The 17,685-nt window shown below is 42.4% G+C and overlaps 1 protein-coding gene across 1 annotated transcript; it reads right to left on the bottom strand.

Annotated features, from left to right (window-relative positions):
• Positions 1-6,068: 6,068 nt before the first annotated feature.
• On the bottom strand, positions 6,069-17,083 carry ruvbl2 (RuvB-like AAA ATPase 2). The gene is made up of 14 exons (XM_084177971.1): positions 17,042-17,083; positions 16,408-16,462; positions 16,192-16,247; positions 15,897-16,038; positions 12,169-12,298; positions 11,913-11,979; positions 11,293-11,399; positions 10,783-10,876; positions 10,351-10,569; positions 10,027-10,145; positions 7,761-7,880; positions 7,398-7,527; positions 6,954-7,071; positions 6,069-6,614 (listed from the first exon to the last, which is right to left on the bottom strand). Exons 1-14 carry the CDS (start codon positions 17,051-17,053, stop codon positions 6,592-6,594), a joined length of 1,392 nt encoding a protein of 463 aa, XP_084034097.1. The 5' UTR covers positions 17,054-17,083; the 3' UTR covers positions 6,069-6,591.
• Between the last annotated feature and the right edge of the window lie 602 nt (positions 17,084-17,685).

The raw sequence follows: 17,685 nt of genomic DNA, 5'->3' as shown, positions 1-17,685 counted from the left end.
TGAAGAGGAACAGATTGCTTGGTTCCCTTCTGGACAACCACTGGACATCCCACCGTTACTTCCCACACGCATATACACCGTGCCTACTGAACACCAACACCATTGCATAACAGTCACAGTGCTTCCATAAGCTCCAGTTCTGCATGATGTGCTTCTTTTAAAGTGATAGCACAGGCTTCTGAATATTCTAATCATCATATTGCCCACCAGGGGAGGGGAAGGGAGGGCAGGAGTCTCTCTTTCTACCATTATGCACCCCACCATCTACCCAATCATCTCTCTCCCTGTAAAAACCCACCCATCTAGCCAATCATCTTTCTCCCAGTTCAATTTATCCCTCATGAAATTGATGCCCTAAACCCAGGGAGGCATCGGTTGGAGTGAGGGAGCAAGCAGCAGAGGATCCATCAAGCCCCAGTGGGAGGCAGACAGGCAGCGAACAGCAGCCCACACTTAGGCAGCATGGGTAGGAAGGGGATTTATGGAGGGTATTCTGGGTAATCCCAGCACACATCCCTCCCACAATAACACACACTCACCCTCCCCGATGTGTTAAATATTCATATCCAGTAGGAGGCTGACAGAAACCAGGCAGGCAGACCCAACCAATGGGCACTGGCATCTTGAAATGTGATCTCAGTTTGCTCTGAAACTAAACTTCGGGTTGAAATGTGGTCCACTCTGAAACTTCGCTTCAGGTTGAACTGTGGTCAGCTACCTCTGAAACTTCACGCTCACATATAAAGAAGGATTGATGGTGCTGGTGCAATCCAATTGGCTGTGGTAATAAATTAAGCGCTATCGGGATTGCACCACAGAGAGTACGGCAGCAGTATGTTTAGGAAGAGATACCTGTAATAGGCATCTTTAAAGGTCCACTCAATGGTATTTACAGTTATTTTTTTACCCTTTAAATTAAATGACATATACTGTACACATTGTGTGTTAGAAGGATGAATGTTACAAATGATCACAGAGGATTTCACTCTATACTTTACCCAGAGGTCAACAAATGGTAATATATGCTGATTATACACTGAGTAAACCAAACATTAGGAACACCTTCCTAGTATTGAGTACCACCCCACTTTTGCCCTAAGAACAGCCTCAATTCGTCGGGGTATGGACTCTACAAGGTGTCGAAAGCATTCCACAGGTATGCTAGCCCATGTTGACTCCAATGCTTCCCACAGTTGTGTCAAGTTGGCTGGATGTCCTTTGGGTGGTGGACAATTCTTGATACACACGGGAAACTGTTGCGCATTAAAAACCCAGCAGCGTTACAGTTCTTGTCACAAAACGGTGCGCCTGGCACCTACTGCCATACCCTGTTCAAAGGCACTTGCCCATTCACCCTCTGAATGGCACACATACACAATCCATGTCTCAATTGTCTCAAGGCTTACAAATCATTCTTTAACCTGTCTCCTCCCTTTCATCTACACTGATTGAAGTGGATTTAACAAGGGGCATCAATAAGGGATCATAGCTTTCACCTTGTCAGTTTATGTCATGGAAAGAACAGATGTTCTTAATGTTTTGTATACTCAGTATGTTCTCATTATCTGTGTACTATTTTCTTACTGATGTTCTTTATACTGAGCCCTGATCAGGAGATCCCTCTCTCTCTGTAAATTATTCCCATCATTACCATTCATGTTAGTGCTGACTGAGCCATTCACTGTGGAATGTTAATGGTTGGTTTAGAATTGTACTCAGAGTGACACTGGGGAAACCCTATAGCCTACTACACACACTCCAAGACCTATCCTTATCTCATCCCTGAGACCCCTCCACACCCATTCACCACCCAGGAAGACAGACAGTTTTCCCCTCACTGTCCCCCCCTTTGACTCCCTCCAAGCCAGCCTGTCTGTCAGCCTCCTTCCTTCACGGTCTCTCCTATGCCTCCCTCCCCCTCCAAATAAGTCTGTAGGCTCCAGGATTTTTTTTTTTACCCAATTCCTCTTTCCGTTCACAGCAGTCTGGCCCTTTGTTCCGCACTGTAATTTTTTAACACACTGGCATCATAGTCAATGTCCGTCCCCCCGCGTAAATCTAATTAGCATCATAAAAAACATCTGTTTAAACTAGAGATATGTTTTTTTTGCATGGGAGATATGTTTATTTTGCAATCCACCTCATCCGCTGATGTCGGCCTTTCACAGCGCAGTTTGTCAGACCAGGAGATATCCCGAAAAATCGGTCTTCTAACGAAAATGTCCAAATGGTTTGGGCTCCTCTATGGAAAGTGTTCTCCATTTTTCTGTACAACCCCCACAAGTGTCACGGGACTCGTCTGAAAGTAACCCGGTAGCGGGCCGAAAATTGAATGGGGATAATTCCACGGTTAAAATGTATTAGATAAATCATGACCTTTCTTACATCTCTCAGATATAGGACAGACACTTCAAAACATAGTTCTTTATTTATTTCTGGACTGCTTTTCCATATACGAATCTGTCATTCAATGCATTTCTACAGTGAGGGAAAAAAGTATTTGATCCCCTGCTGATTTTGTACGTTTGCCCACTGACAAAGAAATGATCAGTCTATAATTTTTTTGAGAGACAGAATAACAACAACAAAATCCAGAAAAACGCATGTCAAAAATGTTATACATTGATTAGGGAAATAAGTATTTGACCCCCCCTCAATCAGAAAGATTTCTGGCTCCCAGGTGTCTTTTATACAGGTAACGAGCTGAGATTAGGAGCACACTATAAAAGGGAGTGCTCCTAATCTCAGCTTGTTACCTGTTTAAAAGACACCTGTCCACAGAAGCAATCAATCAATCAGATTCCAAACTCTCCACCATGGCCAAGACCAAAGAGCTCTCCAATGATGTCAGGGACAAGATTGTAGACCTACAAGGCTGGAATGGGCTACAAGACCATCGCCAAGCAGCTTGGTGAGAAGGTGACAACAGTTGGTGCAATTATTTGCAAATGGAAGAAACACAAAATAACTGTCAATCTCCCTCGGCCTGGGGCTCCATGCAAGATCTCACCTCGTGGAGTTGCAATGATCATGAGAACGGTTAGGAATCAGCCCAGAACTACACGGGAGGATCTTGTCAATGATCTCAAGGCAGCTGGGACCATAGTCACCAAGAAAACAATTGGTAACACACTACGCCGTGAAGAACTGAAGTCCTGCAGCGCCATCAAGGTCCCCCTGCTCAAGAAAGCACATATACATGCCCATCTGAAGTTTGCCAATGAACATCTGAATGATTCAGAGGAGAACTGGGTGAAAGTGTTGTGGTCAGATGAGACCAAAATGGAGCTCTTTGGCATCAACTCAACTCGCCGTGTTTGGAGGAGGAGGAATGCTGCCTATGACCCCAAGAACACCATCCCCACCGTCAAACATGGAGGTGGAAACATTATGCATTGGGGGTGTTTTTCTGCTAAGGGGACAGGACAACTTCACCGCATCAAAGGGACGATGGATGGGGCCATGTACCGTCAAATCTTGGGTGAGAACCTCCTTCCCTCAGCCAGGGCATTGAAAATGGGTCGTGGATGGGTATTCCATCATGACAATGACCCAAAACACATGGCCAAGGCAACAAAGGAGTGGCTCAAGAAGAAGCACATTAAGGTCCTGGAGTAGCCTAGCCAGTCTCCAGACCTTAATCCCATAGAAAATCTGTGGAGGGAGCTGTAGGTTCGATTTGCCAAACGTCAGCCTCGAAACCTTAATGACTTGGAGAAGATCTGCAAAGAGGAGTGGGACAAAATCCCTCCTGAGATGTGTGCAAACCTGGTGGCCAACTACAAGAAACGTCTGACCTCTTTGATTGCCAACAAGGGTTTTGCCACCAAGTACTAAATCATGTTTTTCAGAGGGGTCAAATCCTTATTTCCCTCATTAAAATGCAAATCAATTTATAACATTTTTGACATGCGTTTTTCTGGATTTATTTGTTTTTATTCTGTCTCTCACTGTTCAAATAAACCTACCATTAAAATTATCGACTGATCATGTCTTTGTCAGTGGGCAAACGTACAAAATCAGCAGGGGATCAAATACTTTTTTCCCTCACTGTATGTATGTATGTACAGTGGGGGAAAAAATTATTTAGTCAGCCACCAATTGTGCAAGTTCTCCCACTTAAAAAGATGAGAGAGGCCTGTAATTTACATCATAGGTACACGTCAACTATGACAGACAAATTGAGAAAAAAAATGAATTTATTTGCAAATTATGGTGGAAAATAAGTATTTGGTCACCTACAAACAAGCAAGATTTCTGGCTCTCACAGACCTGTAACTTCTTCTTTAAGAGGCTCCACTGTCCTCCACTTGTTACCTGTATTAATGGCACCTGTTTGAACTTGTTATCAGTATAAAAGACACCTGTCCACAACCTCAAACAGTCACACTCCAAACTCCACTATGGCCAAGACCAAAGAGCTGTCAAAGGACACCAGAAACAAAATTGTAGACCTGCACCAGGCTGGGAAGACTGAATCTGCAATAGGTAAGCAGCTTGGTTTGAAGAAATCAACTGTGGGAGCAATTATTAGGAAATGGAAGACATACAAGACCACTGATAATCTCCCTCGATCTGGGGCTCCACGCAAGATCTCACCCCGTGGGGTCAAAATGATCACAAGAACGGTGAGCAAAAATCCCAGAACCACACGGGGGGACCTAGTGAATGACCTGCAGAGAGCTGGGACCAAAGTAACAAAGCCTACCATCAGTAACACACTACGCCGCCAGGGACTCAAATCCTGCAGTGGCAGACGTGTCCCCCTGCTTAAGCCAGTACATGTCCAGGCCCGTCTGAAGTTTGCTAGAGTGCATTTGGATGATCCAGAAGAGGATTGGGAGAATGTCATATGGTCAGATGAAACCAAAATAGAACTTTTTGGTAAAAACTCAACTCGTCGTGTTTGGAGGACAAAGAATGCTGAGTTGCATCCAAATAACACCATACCTACTGTGAAGCACGGGGGTGGAAACATCATGCTTTGGGGATGTTTTTCTGCAAAGGGACCAGGACGACTGATCCGTGTAAAGGAAAGAATGAATGGGGCCATGTATCGTGAGATTTTGACTGAAAACCTCCTTCCATCAGCAAGGGCATTGAAGATGAAACGTGGCTGGGTCTTTCAGCATGACAATGATCCCAAACACACCGCCCGGGCAACGAAGGAGTGGCTTCGTAAGAAGCATTTCAAGGTCCTGGAGTGGCCTAGCCAGTCTCCAGATCTCAACCCCATAGAAAATCTTTGGAGGGAGTTGAAAGTCTGTGTTGCCCAGCGACAGCCCCAAAACATCACTGCTCTAGAGGAGATCTGCATGGAGGAATGGGCCAAAATACCAGCAACAGTGTGTGAAAACCTTGTGAAGACTTACAGAAAATGTTTGACCTGCGTCATTGCCAACAAAGGGTATATAACAAAGTATTGAGAAACTTTTGTTATTGACCAAATACTTATTTTCCACCATAATTTGCAAATAAATTCATAAAAAATCCTACAATGTGATTTTCTGGAATTTTCTTTCTCATTTTGTCTGTCATAGTTGACATGTACCTATGATGAAAATTACAGGCCTCATCTTTTTAAGTGGGAGAACTTGCACAATTGGTGGCTGACTAAATACTTTTTTTCCCCACTGTATATCGATATTCGATTATTATTATTTTTGCTAGGTAGCGTTAGCTAGCGCTAGTCGGCTGTACCTGTGCCAAAACCTCGGTATTTGTCATCCTTTTCTGCACTTTTATTTCCATGACTGTAAACTCTTTCTCATGAGCTCTCATCTCTCTGCAGCAAACATAGTGAGCAATAAGTTCGGAACATCAAATCGCTATACATATAGAAACGTGAGAATCGCAATTCATATCGTATCGGCACCCAAGTACTGTGACAATATCATATTATGAGGTCCCTGGCAATTGCCAGCCCTAATGAAGAACTTGTAACAAGCCATAGAGCCCCCTTGAGCTTCGGAGATGTGCCAGGATGAGACATGGCCCTTCACTGCCATCTAGTGGTACTTCCACTACAGTACAGAGATGCACAGACAAAAGAGGCAGTGCCAACTACGGTCTTTGAGATACTAATTTTATTTCACACAAAAAACAAAACAAAAAGCACACCACATCCTGATGTAACAAAAGGGGTACCCCATGAGGCTAGCTTTGTAGTAGGGAGACCATGGATGTACTGTACATAGCACTTGAGGTCTTTGTGACAGAGAAAATATATTTCAAATCCAAAACATTTTACTCAACTCTTTAAAAGAACATTGCCAACGTCTACATTGCCTTTGTTTCATGAAGTTAAGTGTCGTAAATCAATGCATGATAACACTACATTTTAGGCAATTCTTGCATAAAATCAACGAGAAAAACAACATGTAATCAAAAAGTAGGTTTCATGTACATTTAAACTCCATTAAACAATAAACGACATCTAAAGACAGAGGTAAGTCAACACAGTATCAGAGGAATGGATATTTCAGCCATAAGGTCTTAATGGAGAACGTCAATGGACTATGGCAACAAAACAAAAAACAGAAGAACTTCACAGGAGAACGTGCTATAAAAATGATCTGCAGTCTGTATCAATTAAGAGGTGTCCATTGTAGGTTCTGAAAATCAAAAAGAGATACAGTAAGAGTCACTTCACCCATTACACCTGCCCTCAAAGCACATCTATAAGGTGCATTTCCCATAGATGTAGGTAAGGCGTCTATTCACGTAGTAGCATGTTATGACCTTTTCAACTTACAGTGAAAACATTTGCCAACTTCTATCAAAGTTGCTTTCAAGAATAAAAATGTCCGCCTCACAAACTACAGGAACATCATCAGCTTTGTAACTGGGTCTGAGTGGAATCAGGTGTGTAGTGCTAGGGCAAAAACAAATGTGCACCCCTTTGGGACCCCTAAGAAACACTGCTCTATGACAGAGATGAATAGCAGACTCACGTGTTGTTTCATTGAAAAGGTAGGAATCTTGGTACTCCTTCATGTACTGTGAGGATCTGGACTCGTCCAGGAAGAGAGAGTAGACCCTCTTAATGTCCTCCACCTGCACCTCCGTTCCCTGAGAGAGAAGCACAAACATCTATCACGCACTGGCAACTCTCAGCATCAACATAGAAATGGTTCCACAGCAAGAAAGCAGTAATCAAGAAGACTAGGGGTGCCCTGCCCAGCTATCTGTTAGTTCTGTCCTTCAATAACTAATGTAGACTTGAATGAATATAATTGCATTAAACAATGAAGCAGGTAAAATAAGGATATATAAGGAGAAACAAACATGAGAATTCAGAGTAATTCTAACATCAGTGTGTGTATGGATGTGAGAGGCTTTGCTCCCCCCCGTGCATTACTAGGTAAGTGAGTATGAATGAATTGGCTGAGACTCACCCTGCGCTTGCGACACACCAGTCCTGCAGTGCTGATGAGCTGAATGGCGTAACGCAGCGATGTCTCCTGGCCGATACGTGTCAGGACAGTGTGAGCCTCCTCACTCAGCTCCACATCCTCCTCCTCACACCTGGACGGACACACACAGTAGAAACACATTTCAGATGGTGTTTCAGTCCAATATTGGAATAGGTTTTAATCCTGAATCATCCACGGTCATCCGATATGGCATGATACATCAGTTCAAACCCATAATTGCCTTGAACTTTGCAGACTGTCTGCAAACTTAAATCATGTAAGTCATGGTGCAGCTTGTTTGCTTGCTAAAGCCCAGGCTTGGCGAGTTAGAGGGGTGATTCTCACCGGATCTTGAGGATCTGCCGTGTCTCTTTCTCAGTGTAGGGGGAGGTAGCGATGATGAGGAGGCGGTCCAGTAGATCTATGGGGATACCATGGGGACTCTGGTAGTTGGTGCCTCGGATACTGACAGAACAGAGGGAAAGACTGAGTATTTGCCATTCTTGAGAAGCACTACTTTAAAGGGGCAATCTGCAGTCCAAACAATAACAAAGCTTTCAACCCCCCACTTGGTTTCAGTAAACAGCTGAGGGATGGGGCTGGAGAAATGTAACCAATCTTAAATTAATAGACAGGGCTATGGATGTAAAGACTGACCATCCATGATATTATAGTTAACCATGTTTGAGGCTATACAGTGTTTGTTTACAATTTCATTGGGGTCGTTCTACAGTATATGAATTCAATCACTTTCTGACTGTAGCCCTTTTGATTTGAACAAAACCTTCCATACATATTTGCCCGTGGTAGAAGTGGTCAGAACTGGACGGCATGGGTCCCGTTATGTCTGGCGAAAACCAAACACTGAATTCTACAGTAACAATCTCATGGTTTGGAGATGGTTTGCAACCACAGGACTTGGACAACTTTGCCATCCTTGAAGGAATCATGAATTCTGCTCTGCATCAGAGACATTTTTTAGTATTTTTATTCTCCCCAATTTCGTGATATCCAATTGGCACTGCAACTCCCGTATGGACTCGGGAGAGGCGAAGGTCGAGAGCCATGCGTCCTCCAAAACACGACCCTGCCAAGCCGTAGTGATTCTTGACACACTGCTCACTTAACTCTGAAGCCAGCCACACCAACGTGGCGGAGGAAACACTGTACAACTACCGACTGAAGTCAGCGTAGATGCGCCCGGCCCGCCACAAGGAGTCGCTAGAGCGCGATGGGACAAGTACATCCCGGCCGGCCAAACCCTCCCCTAACCCGGACCACGCTGGGCCAATTGTGCGCCACCTCAAGGGTCTCCCGGTCTCGGCCGACTGCGACACAGCCTGGGATCGAACCCAGGTCTGTAGTGACGCCTCTAGCACTGCAATGCAGTGCCTTAGACCGCTGCGCCACTCAGGAGGCCCCATCAGAGAATGTCAGGCCATCCACCCGTGAGCTGAATCGTAGCTGGGTCATACAGCAAGACAATGATCCAAAAGACACAAGCAAGTCTTCATCAGAAAGGCTGAAAAGCAACACATTTCAAGTTTTGGAATGGCCTAGTCAAAGTCCAGACCTAAACCCGATTGAGATGTCGTGGCAGGACCTGAAACGAGCAGTTTATGCTCGAAAACCAACAAATGTCTGAGTTAAAGTAGTTCTGCCAGAGTGGGCCAAAATTACTCCACAACGATGTGAGAGACTGATCACAAACTACAGGAAGCGTTTGGTTGCAGTCATTGCAGCTAAAGGTGGTACAACCTGTTATCGAGTGTAAGGGGGGAATTACTTTTTACACAGGGGCATTGGATGTTGCATAACTTTGTTTATTAAATAAATGAAATAAGTATTACGTTTGTGTTATTTGTTCACTCAGGTTCCCTTTATCTAATATTAGGTTTTGGTTGAAAAATCTGGAAGGGGGCAAATACTTTTTCACAGCACTGTATTTGAAAAACACGTTTTTAGATCATTGATGTTAAAGGTTTAAAAAATGACACTTTTGACAAAATAATTATAATTCAAGAAATTCTAAAATAGTCTGACTACCCTGTTCGTAAGCTTTCAAATTATATCAAACCTAACTGTCTATCTTCTTCAGTGATGAAGACATGGATGTCTCATGGTAGGGTGGGGTATGCAAAATGGGTCAACTTTGAGCACCTCCATCTCCTGAATGTTTTGCCATTCTGGTCCAAAAAGTAACTTTTTGACAACTTCTACCATGGGCAAACATGTATGGAAGGTTTCGTTCAAATCAAAAGGGGTGCAGTCAGAAAGTGATTGAAATCATATATGGATTGACCCATTGTTTACAAACTATGGAGTAAAACAAGCTTTTATTTGGGGTTCTGATGGGGTAAAACAGTTCAAATAAACTACGGAGGCCTTTATAAGTTATATTCGTAAAGAATCAAATGGTATAAACAGTATCATTATTTTAAAATTCTAAAAATGGATGAACCAATCACATATCGCCCCTTTAAACGACTGGCAAAACTATATTTTCTCTTTATGCAGGTTCTAAACATGTCACCATCATGTTCTTTCCGTGGCCCATATCCACACCCAGATTATAGTGGGAGCAGTCGAAGACTGTAGGGTAGAAAATTACCGTGTGATGCCTCTGTTGGTGGCCATGATGAGAACAGGTGAAAGGTCACTCTCCAGGGCTCGGTTCAGGAAGGAGAAACACTCCATGTCCAGCATGTGCACCTCGTCGATGAACAGCACCTGGAATGACAAAAATAAAGAACTCACTATACAGGAGGGCTTTCAACTGAACATTAAACACGGACCATTTCGGCCCAGTTTTCCAGACATAGATTAAGTCTAGTCCTGGACTAAAAAGCACTTTCAATGGAGAATCGAGCAAGCTTTTTAGTTCATGACTATGCTTAGTCTATGTCTGGGAAACCACCAACACACACAGACTCACCCCGGGGATGATCTCAGCCTTTCCCTCCTCCCTCCACTCAGACACCTTGGCATTGATCTGTTCGCGGACCTCAGACTTGATCTCTCCGGTATCACCAGAGAACAGGGCCAGGAACCCCTGTGTACGGCTGTTGATCACATCTATCTCATGGAGGGACACTGTGTGCACCACCTCCTTCCTCTTCTGCAGCTCCCCCTCAGGACACTGGACAAACTGTGTCTGGAGGAGCAAAAAGCAAACAGTAGATTTATTTTTTACACATGCCATAATTAAAATGCCCACCCATGAAACCTAGGCAATCGTACATTCACTTTAATGCAGATAGCAGTGATGCTGACTATAACTGATTGGAGCTCGATTCAATGTTCAGTTGTATCGTGCCACTGTAAAATATGACATGAATGATTACAAGTGTCTAGGACCAATGTGTACCTGTGCTCCCATAGCATCGTAGTCTCTGGCTCTGGTGAAGGAGCGGCCAAGCTTGCTGATCTTCCCTGTGGCTTTATCAATGGTGATCACATCCCTGGGAAAGAAGTCTTTGGATTTATAGTACTGAATGGACTCAACAAAGTCATAACACCACAGAGCATAGAATAAAGATCTTTATTGTGTTCATTAGGCACCAAGTGAAGAAAACGGACCGAAACCGGGAGGGTCTACCTGGACCTGTCCAATAACTAAACACTGTTTTATTACGTTATGTCCCAATGAACACGACCATTACATTTACATTTTAGTCATTTAGCAGACGCTCTTATCCAGAGCGACTTAGTGAGTGCATCATTTTTTCCCCCCCCTTCCCCATGCTGGCCCCCCGTGGGAATCGAACCCACAACCCTGGCATTGCAAGCACCATGCTCTACCAATTGAGCTACACGGGACCATGGTCAATGGCCCCTAGTGGATGATGAGTGTGTACTGCACTTTAGAAGAACTCACCCAGCCTGAACGCGTTCTTTACTGAGGCTCTCGATCATCTTACTGCCCAGGTCATAGATAGTCTCCATCTCTGTAGTCTTCAAGGTCAGCTTACCCACTTTGGCACCCTACGAGCAGCAACAACAACAGGTTAGAAAGTTTACTGGGAAATGAGAAAGATGCTATATGTGACAAAACATTTCGTTTGATACTTTAACCTCAAGTGTGCTAAAAACTCTGGCGCTGTGTGCTGTATTGAGCAACGGATGAACACTGAAGTTTAAATAACTGTTATGAAACATCTGAGTGCAGCCAAAATATTCCAAACCAGAAATCATATTATCAGCTCCCCAAAATGAATATCCTTTCACTGTGATTCGCATCTGTAATAAGGCTGCTGCTGTTAAATTAAATACTAACAGAACAGTCTCTCTCTTATCGCCAATCTGTCTCTCTAAATGATTGATGGAGTCTTATCAGAAGACAATCACAGACTCAAATTAAATTGGCCAATCAATACATCTCTCCAATACACACCTCATGAGTATGACTCACACTAAACAGAGAGAGAGAGAGAGACAGAGCACAGAGAGAGAGTTGAGAGGGGGGCTGAGAGAGAGAGGGCCTGAGTCAGAACTCACCGTTCCAGTGGCTGGCCTGTCAATCTGTATCTCCACCACTTCTCCTTCAATGATCTCAGTCTCCTCTCTGAAAACACACACACACCATGAATATCAATAAATGCAAGAACAAAAACACACCAAAAAGAAATACTAATGTAGACTCTATTCCCTCGTTCTCACACTGTGGTGTATAAACGTTGATTGTTAACTTAAAACACATGACAAATTCCTAAATGAGGCAAATAAAGTGAACTGAGCAGAAGACTGAACTCACTTGATCCTGACTCCAATGGCTTTCCTGAAGGCCTGACTGAGGGCCTCGGTCTTACTCATCTCCAGAGAGAAGATCTCACTGCCGGCCATGGCTGTGAAGGGGGTGTCTGGGCCAAGGGACTGGGCAATACCTGGACAGGCAAGAGAGGGATCACCATTATCAACAACAGAATCAAATAAACAGGTAAATCCAAATTATTTTCATCAAATGTATTTTGATGATGCTTAACCCTCCATGAAGAAAAATGTTGGGACTTTCTTTAGTTCATTAAAATTATTTTTGTTGTAGTGGAAGAAGAGTTCTGATTTTAAATTGGAAAAGCAGACTAAGAATTAATGCGCTCTATTTAATGCGCTCTAACTTGTTGGGAAAGTGGTCAAAATGTCAGTGATTTTTTAAAATGTTGAGAAAATGTAGTCGATGCGGTTACTAAAACAGCTGTAACATTTGATCGGTAGAATATATTTCTGTTCTGATTTTAGATGTGAAAAGCAGAGAAGTAGAGTCCACACCCTCTAAGTTTTTGTATAACTTATTGGTAATGTGGTCAAAGTAGCTGATTTTTGCAAAAGTGTCATTTCTTTTTTTACAGTGACTAGAATGTTGGTAGTCGGTGTTTTTAACAATGGGACCTTTAGAATGTTGAAGAAATCCCATGACAGTGGATGAGTTTTTTTTAAGATAGAAAAGTTTAATCGTTTAAAAAGTATGTTATCAAAAAGTTGTATAATAGCAACTTCATCTATACCAGTCTACAAGTTTTAAACCTTAAACTGTTTAAGAGGATAAATATTTGATGAAGTCAACATCAACCAGACAGCTGTACTCAAAGAGAGATTTAAAGCTGCAATAGGGTTGACACCATTTAGTCGACTGGTCGATGTTTGGGCGTTAGGCTGTTGGTTGACCGAGATCATATTAGTCGAGCAGTGACATATATACACACACTACTGTTCAAAAGTTTGGGGTCACATAGAAATGGCATTGTTTAAAAAAAAAAAAAAAAAAAACATTTGTCCATTAAAATAACATCAAATTGATCAGAAATACAGTGTAGACATTGTTAATGTTGTAAATTGCTATTGTAGCTGGAAACGGCTGAATTTTTATGGAATATCTACATAGGCGTACAGAGGCCCATTATCAACAACCATCAGTCCTGTGTTCCAATGGCAGGTTGTGTTTGCTTATCCAATTTAATTGTTTCATTTTACATTTTAGTCATTTAGCAGACGCTCTTATCCAGAGCGACTTACAGTTTTATCATTTTAAAAGGCTAATTGATCATTAGAAACTCTGCCTAGAAGGTCAGCATCCCGGAGTCGCTTCTTCACTGTTGACGTTGAGACTGATGTTCTGCGGGTACTATATAATGAAGCTGCCAGTTTAGGACCTGTGAGGCATCGGTTTCTCAAACTAGACACTAATGTATTTTGTCCTCTTGCTCAGTTGTGCACCGGGGCCTCCCACTCCTCTTTCTATTCTGGTTAGAGCCAGTTTGTGCTGTTCTGTGACGGGAGTAGTACACAGCGTTGTACGAGATCTTCAGTTTCTTGGCAATTTCTCGCATGGAATAGCCTTCATTTCTGAGAACAAGAATAGACTGACGAGTTTAAGAAGAAAGTTCTTTTTTTCTGGCCATTTTGAGCCTGTAATCGAACCCACAACTGCTGATGCTCCAGATACTCAACTAGTCTCAAGAAGGCCAGTTTTATTGCTTCTTTAATCAGCACAAAAGTTTTCAGCTTTGCTAACATAATTGCAAAATTGTTTTCTAATGATCAAGTAGCCTTTTAAAATGATAAACTTGGATTAGCAAACACAACGTGCCATTGGAACACAGGACTGATGGTTGCTGATAATGGGCTTCTGTACACCTATGTAGATATTCCACAAAAAATCTACAGTTTCCAGCTACAATAGCCATTTACAACATTAACAATGTCTACACTGTATTTCTGATCAATTTGATGTCATTTTACTGGACAAAGAAATTGCTTTTCTTTCGAAAACAAGGACATTTGTAAGTGACCCCAAACTTTTGAACGGTAGTGTATACACACACACATATATATATATACATACACATATACGTATATATATATATATATATATATATATATATATATATATATACACACACACATATATACGTATATATACACACATATATACGTATATATACACATATATACACACACACATATATACGTATATATACACACATATATACACACGTGTGTATATATATATATATATACACATATATATACACACACGTGTGTATATATATATATATATATATATATATATATATATAGGCCATCTTTATGTAGAGCAACAATTCTTTTTTTCAGATCCTCAGAGTTCTTTGCCATGAGGTGCCATGTTGAACTTCCAGTGACCAGTATGAGGGAGTGTGAGAGCGATGACACCAAATTTAACACACCTGCTCCCCATTCACACCTGAGACCTTGTAACACTAACGAGTCACATGACATCGGGGAGGGAAAATGGCTAATTGGGCCCAATTTGGACTTTTTCACTTAGGGGTGTACTCACTTTTGTTGCCAGCGGTTTAGACATTAATGGCTGTGTGTTGAGTTATTTTGAGGGGACAGCAAATTTACACTGTTATACAAGCTGTACACTCACTACTTTACATTGTAGCAAAGTATCATTTCTTCAGTGTTGTCACATGAAAAGATATACTCAAATATTTACAAAAATGTGAGGGGTGTACTCACTTTTGTGAGATACTGTATATGCCCATCTCAGTGAACTAATCCATTGCAGAGGCCTAGACTAAAAGCCATTTTAGGCATGATCCGAAAATGTGTTCGGGAGGCTCCTTATGGAGGGTGTGACGCAATTGCGGAGCCTCCAGAGGCATGCAGAGACCAAATCAAGCTCTGTACCGCATCGCCATGCGCCTCCCAAATGTAACAATGCAGAGGGCTCTGCATAACTCTGCATTGACATGATTGGTTGACGGTAGGTGGGGCCATACATCCTGTAGAAAACGCAAACTCACTTCCTTGACAACAGCTCTGCACTGCTCCGCGAAGAGCAACAAGTATGAATGCCCTGACTTCTACTGAGGCCATGTCACCGTAAATGCTGCATGGCCAATGCAGACGTCGGATTGACCATATGCCCAGATGCACTCCAGAATGCGCTTTCTCCCGCCAATTTGTGCACATTCATTGTTTCATAACTTCATTGAGTGAATTGTTTGCGTTTGATTGTTAGTGTATATCACTTCCCCATTACATATATCACCAGTAGTACATGTACCGTTAATTCCTATAATTTCTAATCTACAATGTTTGTTAGTTTGGTTACGGTAATTTCTGTTACTGCATTAAATCTTTTTTATTCCAGTCTTCCCATTAACATTTTCGGGGTGGACACTGTTTGCAGCATGCACATTGTTTGCAACCTTTGCTACACTTCTGAGAAACACGTTTTGGTTTCTTTCATCCCATTTACGAGTTTTGTCAGTAAACTAACGCACAGTAGTTCCAGAGGACGCGTGGCTCTCGACCTTCGCCTCTCCCGAGTCTGTACGGGAGTTGCAACGTTGATTTTTTTGGTATTCTTTCTTAAAACTGCATTGTTGGTTAAGGGCTTGTAAGTAAGCATTTCACTGTAAGGTCTACACCTGTTGTATTCGGCGCATGTGACAAATAACATTTGATTTAACTTAATGAGCCATCCATCAGTACCCATAGCGATGGCAGTTTTCCCAGTGCCAGGTTGGCCAGCGATCAGGACAGCCCTGCCGGCGATGTGGCCATCTTTAATCATCTCCAGGATGAGACCAGCTGCACGACGGGACGCCAGCTGTCCAACCATCCCCTGGGAAACCTGGAGGGGAGGGGGGGTTGGTGGAGAGGAGAGAGAGGGCAGAGAATGACAAGCAGGTCACATGATTTAGGCGGGACCACAAAACATGGGGCCAGTGTCTGAGTGGTGTCACAGTAGTTTGAGAAAGTCGGATTATGATTGTTGGTTGTTTACCTGACGAGGTTCCAAGGCATCATCCAACCCAAGGCCACGGATGTGAGAATGAGCTCCTAATGGGGAAATACAAACATTCAGCCACATGTTAGAGGTGGACATTTTTTGAAATATGGAGTTTATGATTTAGACACTTGTGTAAATACAATAGATACAACGCAAAACACATCTCTGGACTTAGTAGAGATCAATTGACTATTACTTTGTGGCCCTTACCGATTCTCTCAATCCTCGTGATGTCACGGACCTCTGGAACCTTTGTAGTCGCCATCTGTTTAATTGTGATAACATTTGTGTTCTGATTATTGAGGTAAGTTTGGGCAGGTAAATATGCAGTAAACTAACGCTGAGAAGTTTAGAAACGATGTGCTTAACTAGAGCTGCTCAGTCGGTCAATTGGTTGTCATAGTGATAGAACCTACCCACAACAAAGTTCGCCAAAACCGTAAACCGCTGGCCCTTCAATGCTAACTAACGTTAACTTTGGCTAAGCCAACTGTCAACATTACACAGCATCTCAAGCTGGTAATCAACGTTGCAGTAATAACATTATCTGCGTCATTATATTAGTAAAATAATCGGATCACTTCCCCTATGTTGATTTGTAAAAAGGTACAATAACGTCTGCAAGCGCTAGCACGCTAACGGTTGCATGTTAGCTAGCTAACGGTAGCTAGCTAGCTTCATTCATAGAACTTCCCAACACTATCATCCTGTTCAGGGCAGGACCTGAGAAAGCGATTAAGTCTAACATATTCGCATAATAAATGTAACATCGCTATAGTTTACGATCTCAAAAACAGGGGGGACATTACTAATAATTTTTTATAAATGCATGATGCCGACTCACCTGTGCTGCCATGTTTCAAAAATGCGGCGCTTGGTGAGTGAGTGCGCAGTGCAAATTCATCCGATGTGCCACCTGAATTGATGGGAAAGGTTCCGCGTGCATAACCACGGATTGGAGCAGACGATAAAAGAAAACATTCAAAAACTTAAGTGAATAAAAAATTACCCAAATACTATGATTTGTTGGCGTCTAAATTTGACTATAGAATTCACACATCGTATAATGAAAAGTTGGTGCAAGTAATGGGCTGTGTAGTTAAATACAAATAACATAAGCACACCTCGAATGTCAAAATCGCAATGTTTGAGTACGCCTAGGCTAATAATGCCAATAATTATGTGGATGCGCATATCACATTCGAGCTGCGAGGTTTATATTCGCGTATTAACGTTTCCATGTAGGCTACGATTTTTTTTTTTATGCATTCACTACAGTAATGCTGCGTTCAAACAACGGAGAATTGGGGACTCGGAAATCTCTGACTTCAATGCGTTTAAAAAAAAACAAGGAACTCTGAAAAAAACGATTTTTCCCAGTTGAAGCTCGTTTTTTCCAAGTTCCCAGTTGAACAAACTGAAGTCGGAAGTCGGAGATTTCCGAGCTCCCAGTTATTTTTGAACGTGGCAATAGCACCATAATACGCT

This window comes from Coregonus lavaretus (assembly GCF_964263955.1).
Source record: "Coregonus lavaretus genome assembly, chromosome: 15".
NCBI classification, from domain to species: domain Eukaryota; kingdom Metazoa; phylum Chordata; class Actinopteri; order Salmoniformes; family Salmonidae; genus Coregonus; species Coregonus lavaretus.
Note: the sequence above shows the minus strand (reverse complement) of the source record. Positions and strands in the feature narration are given on the sequence as shown.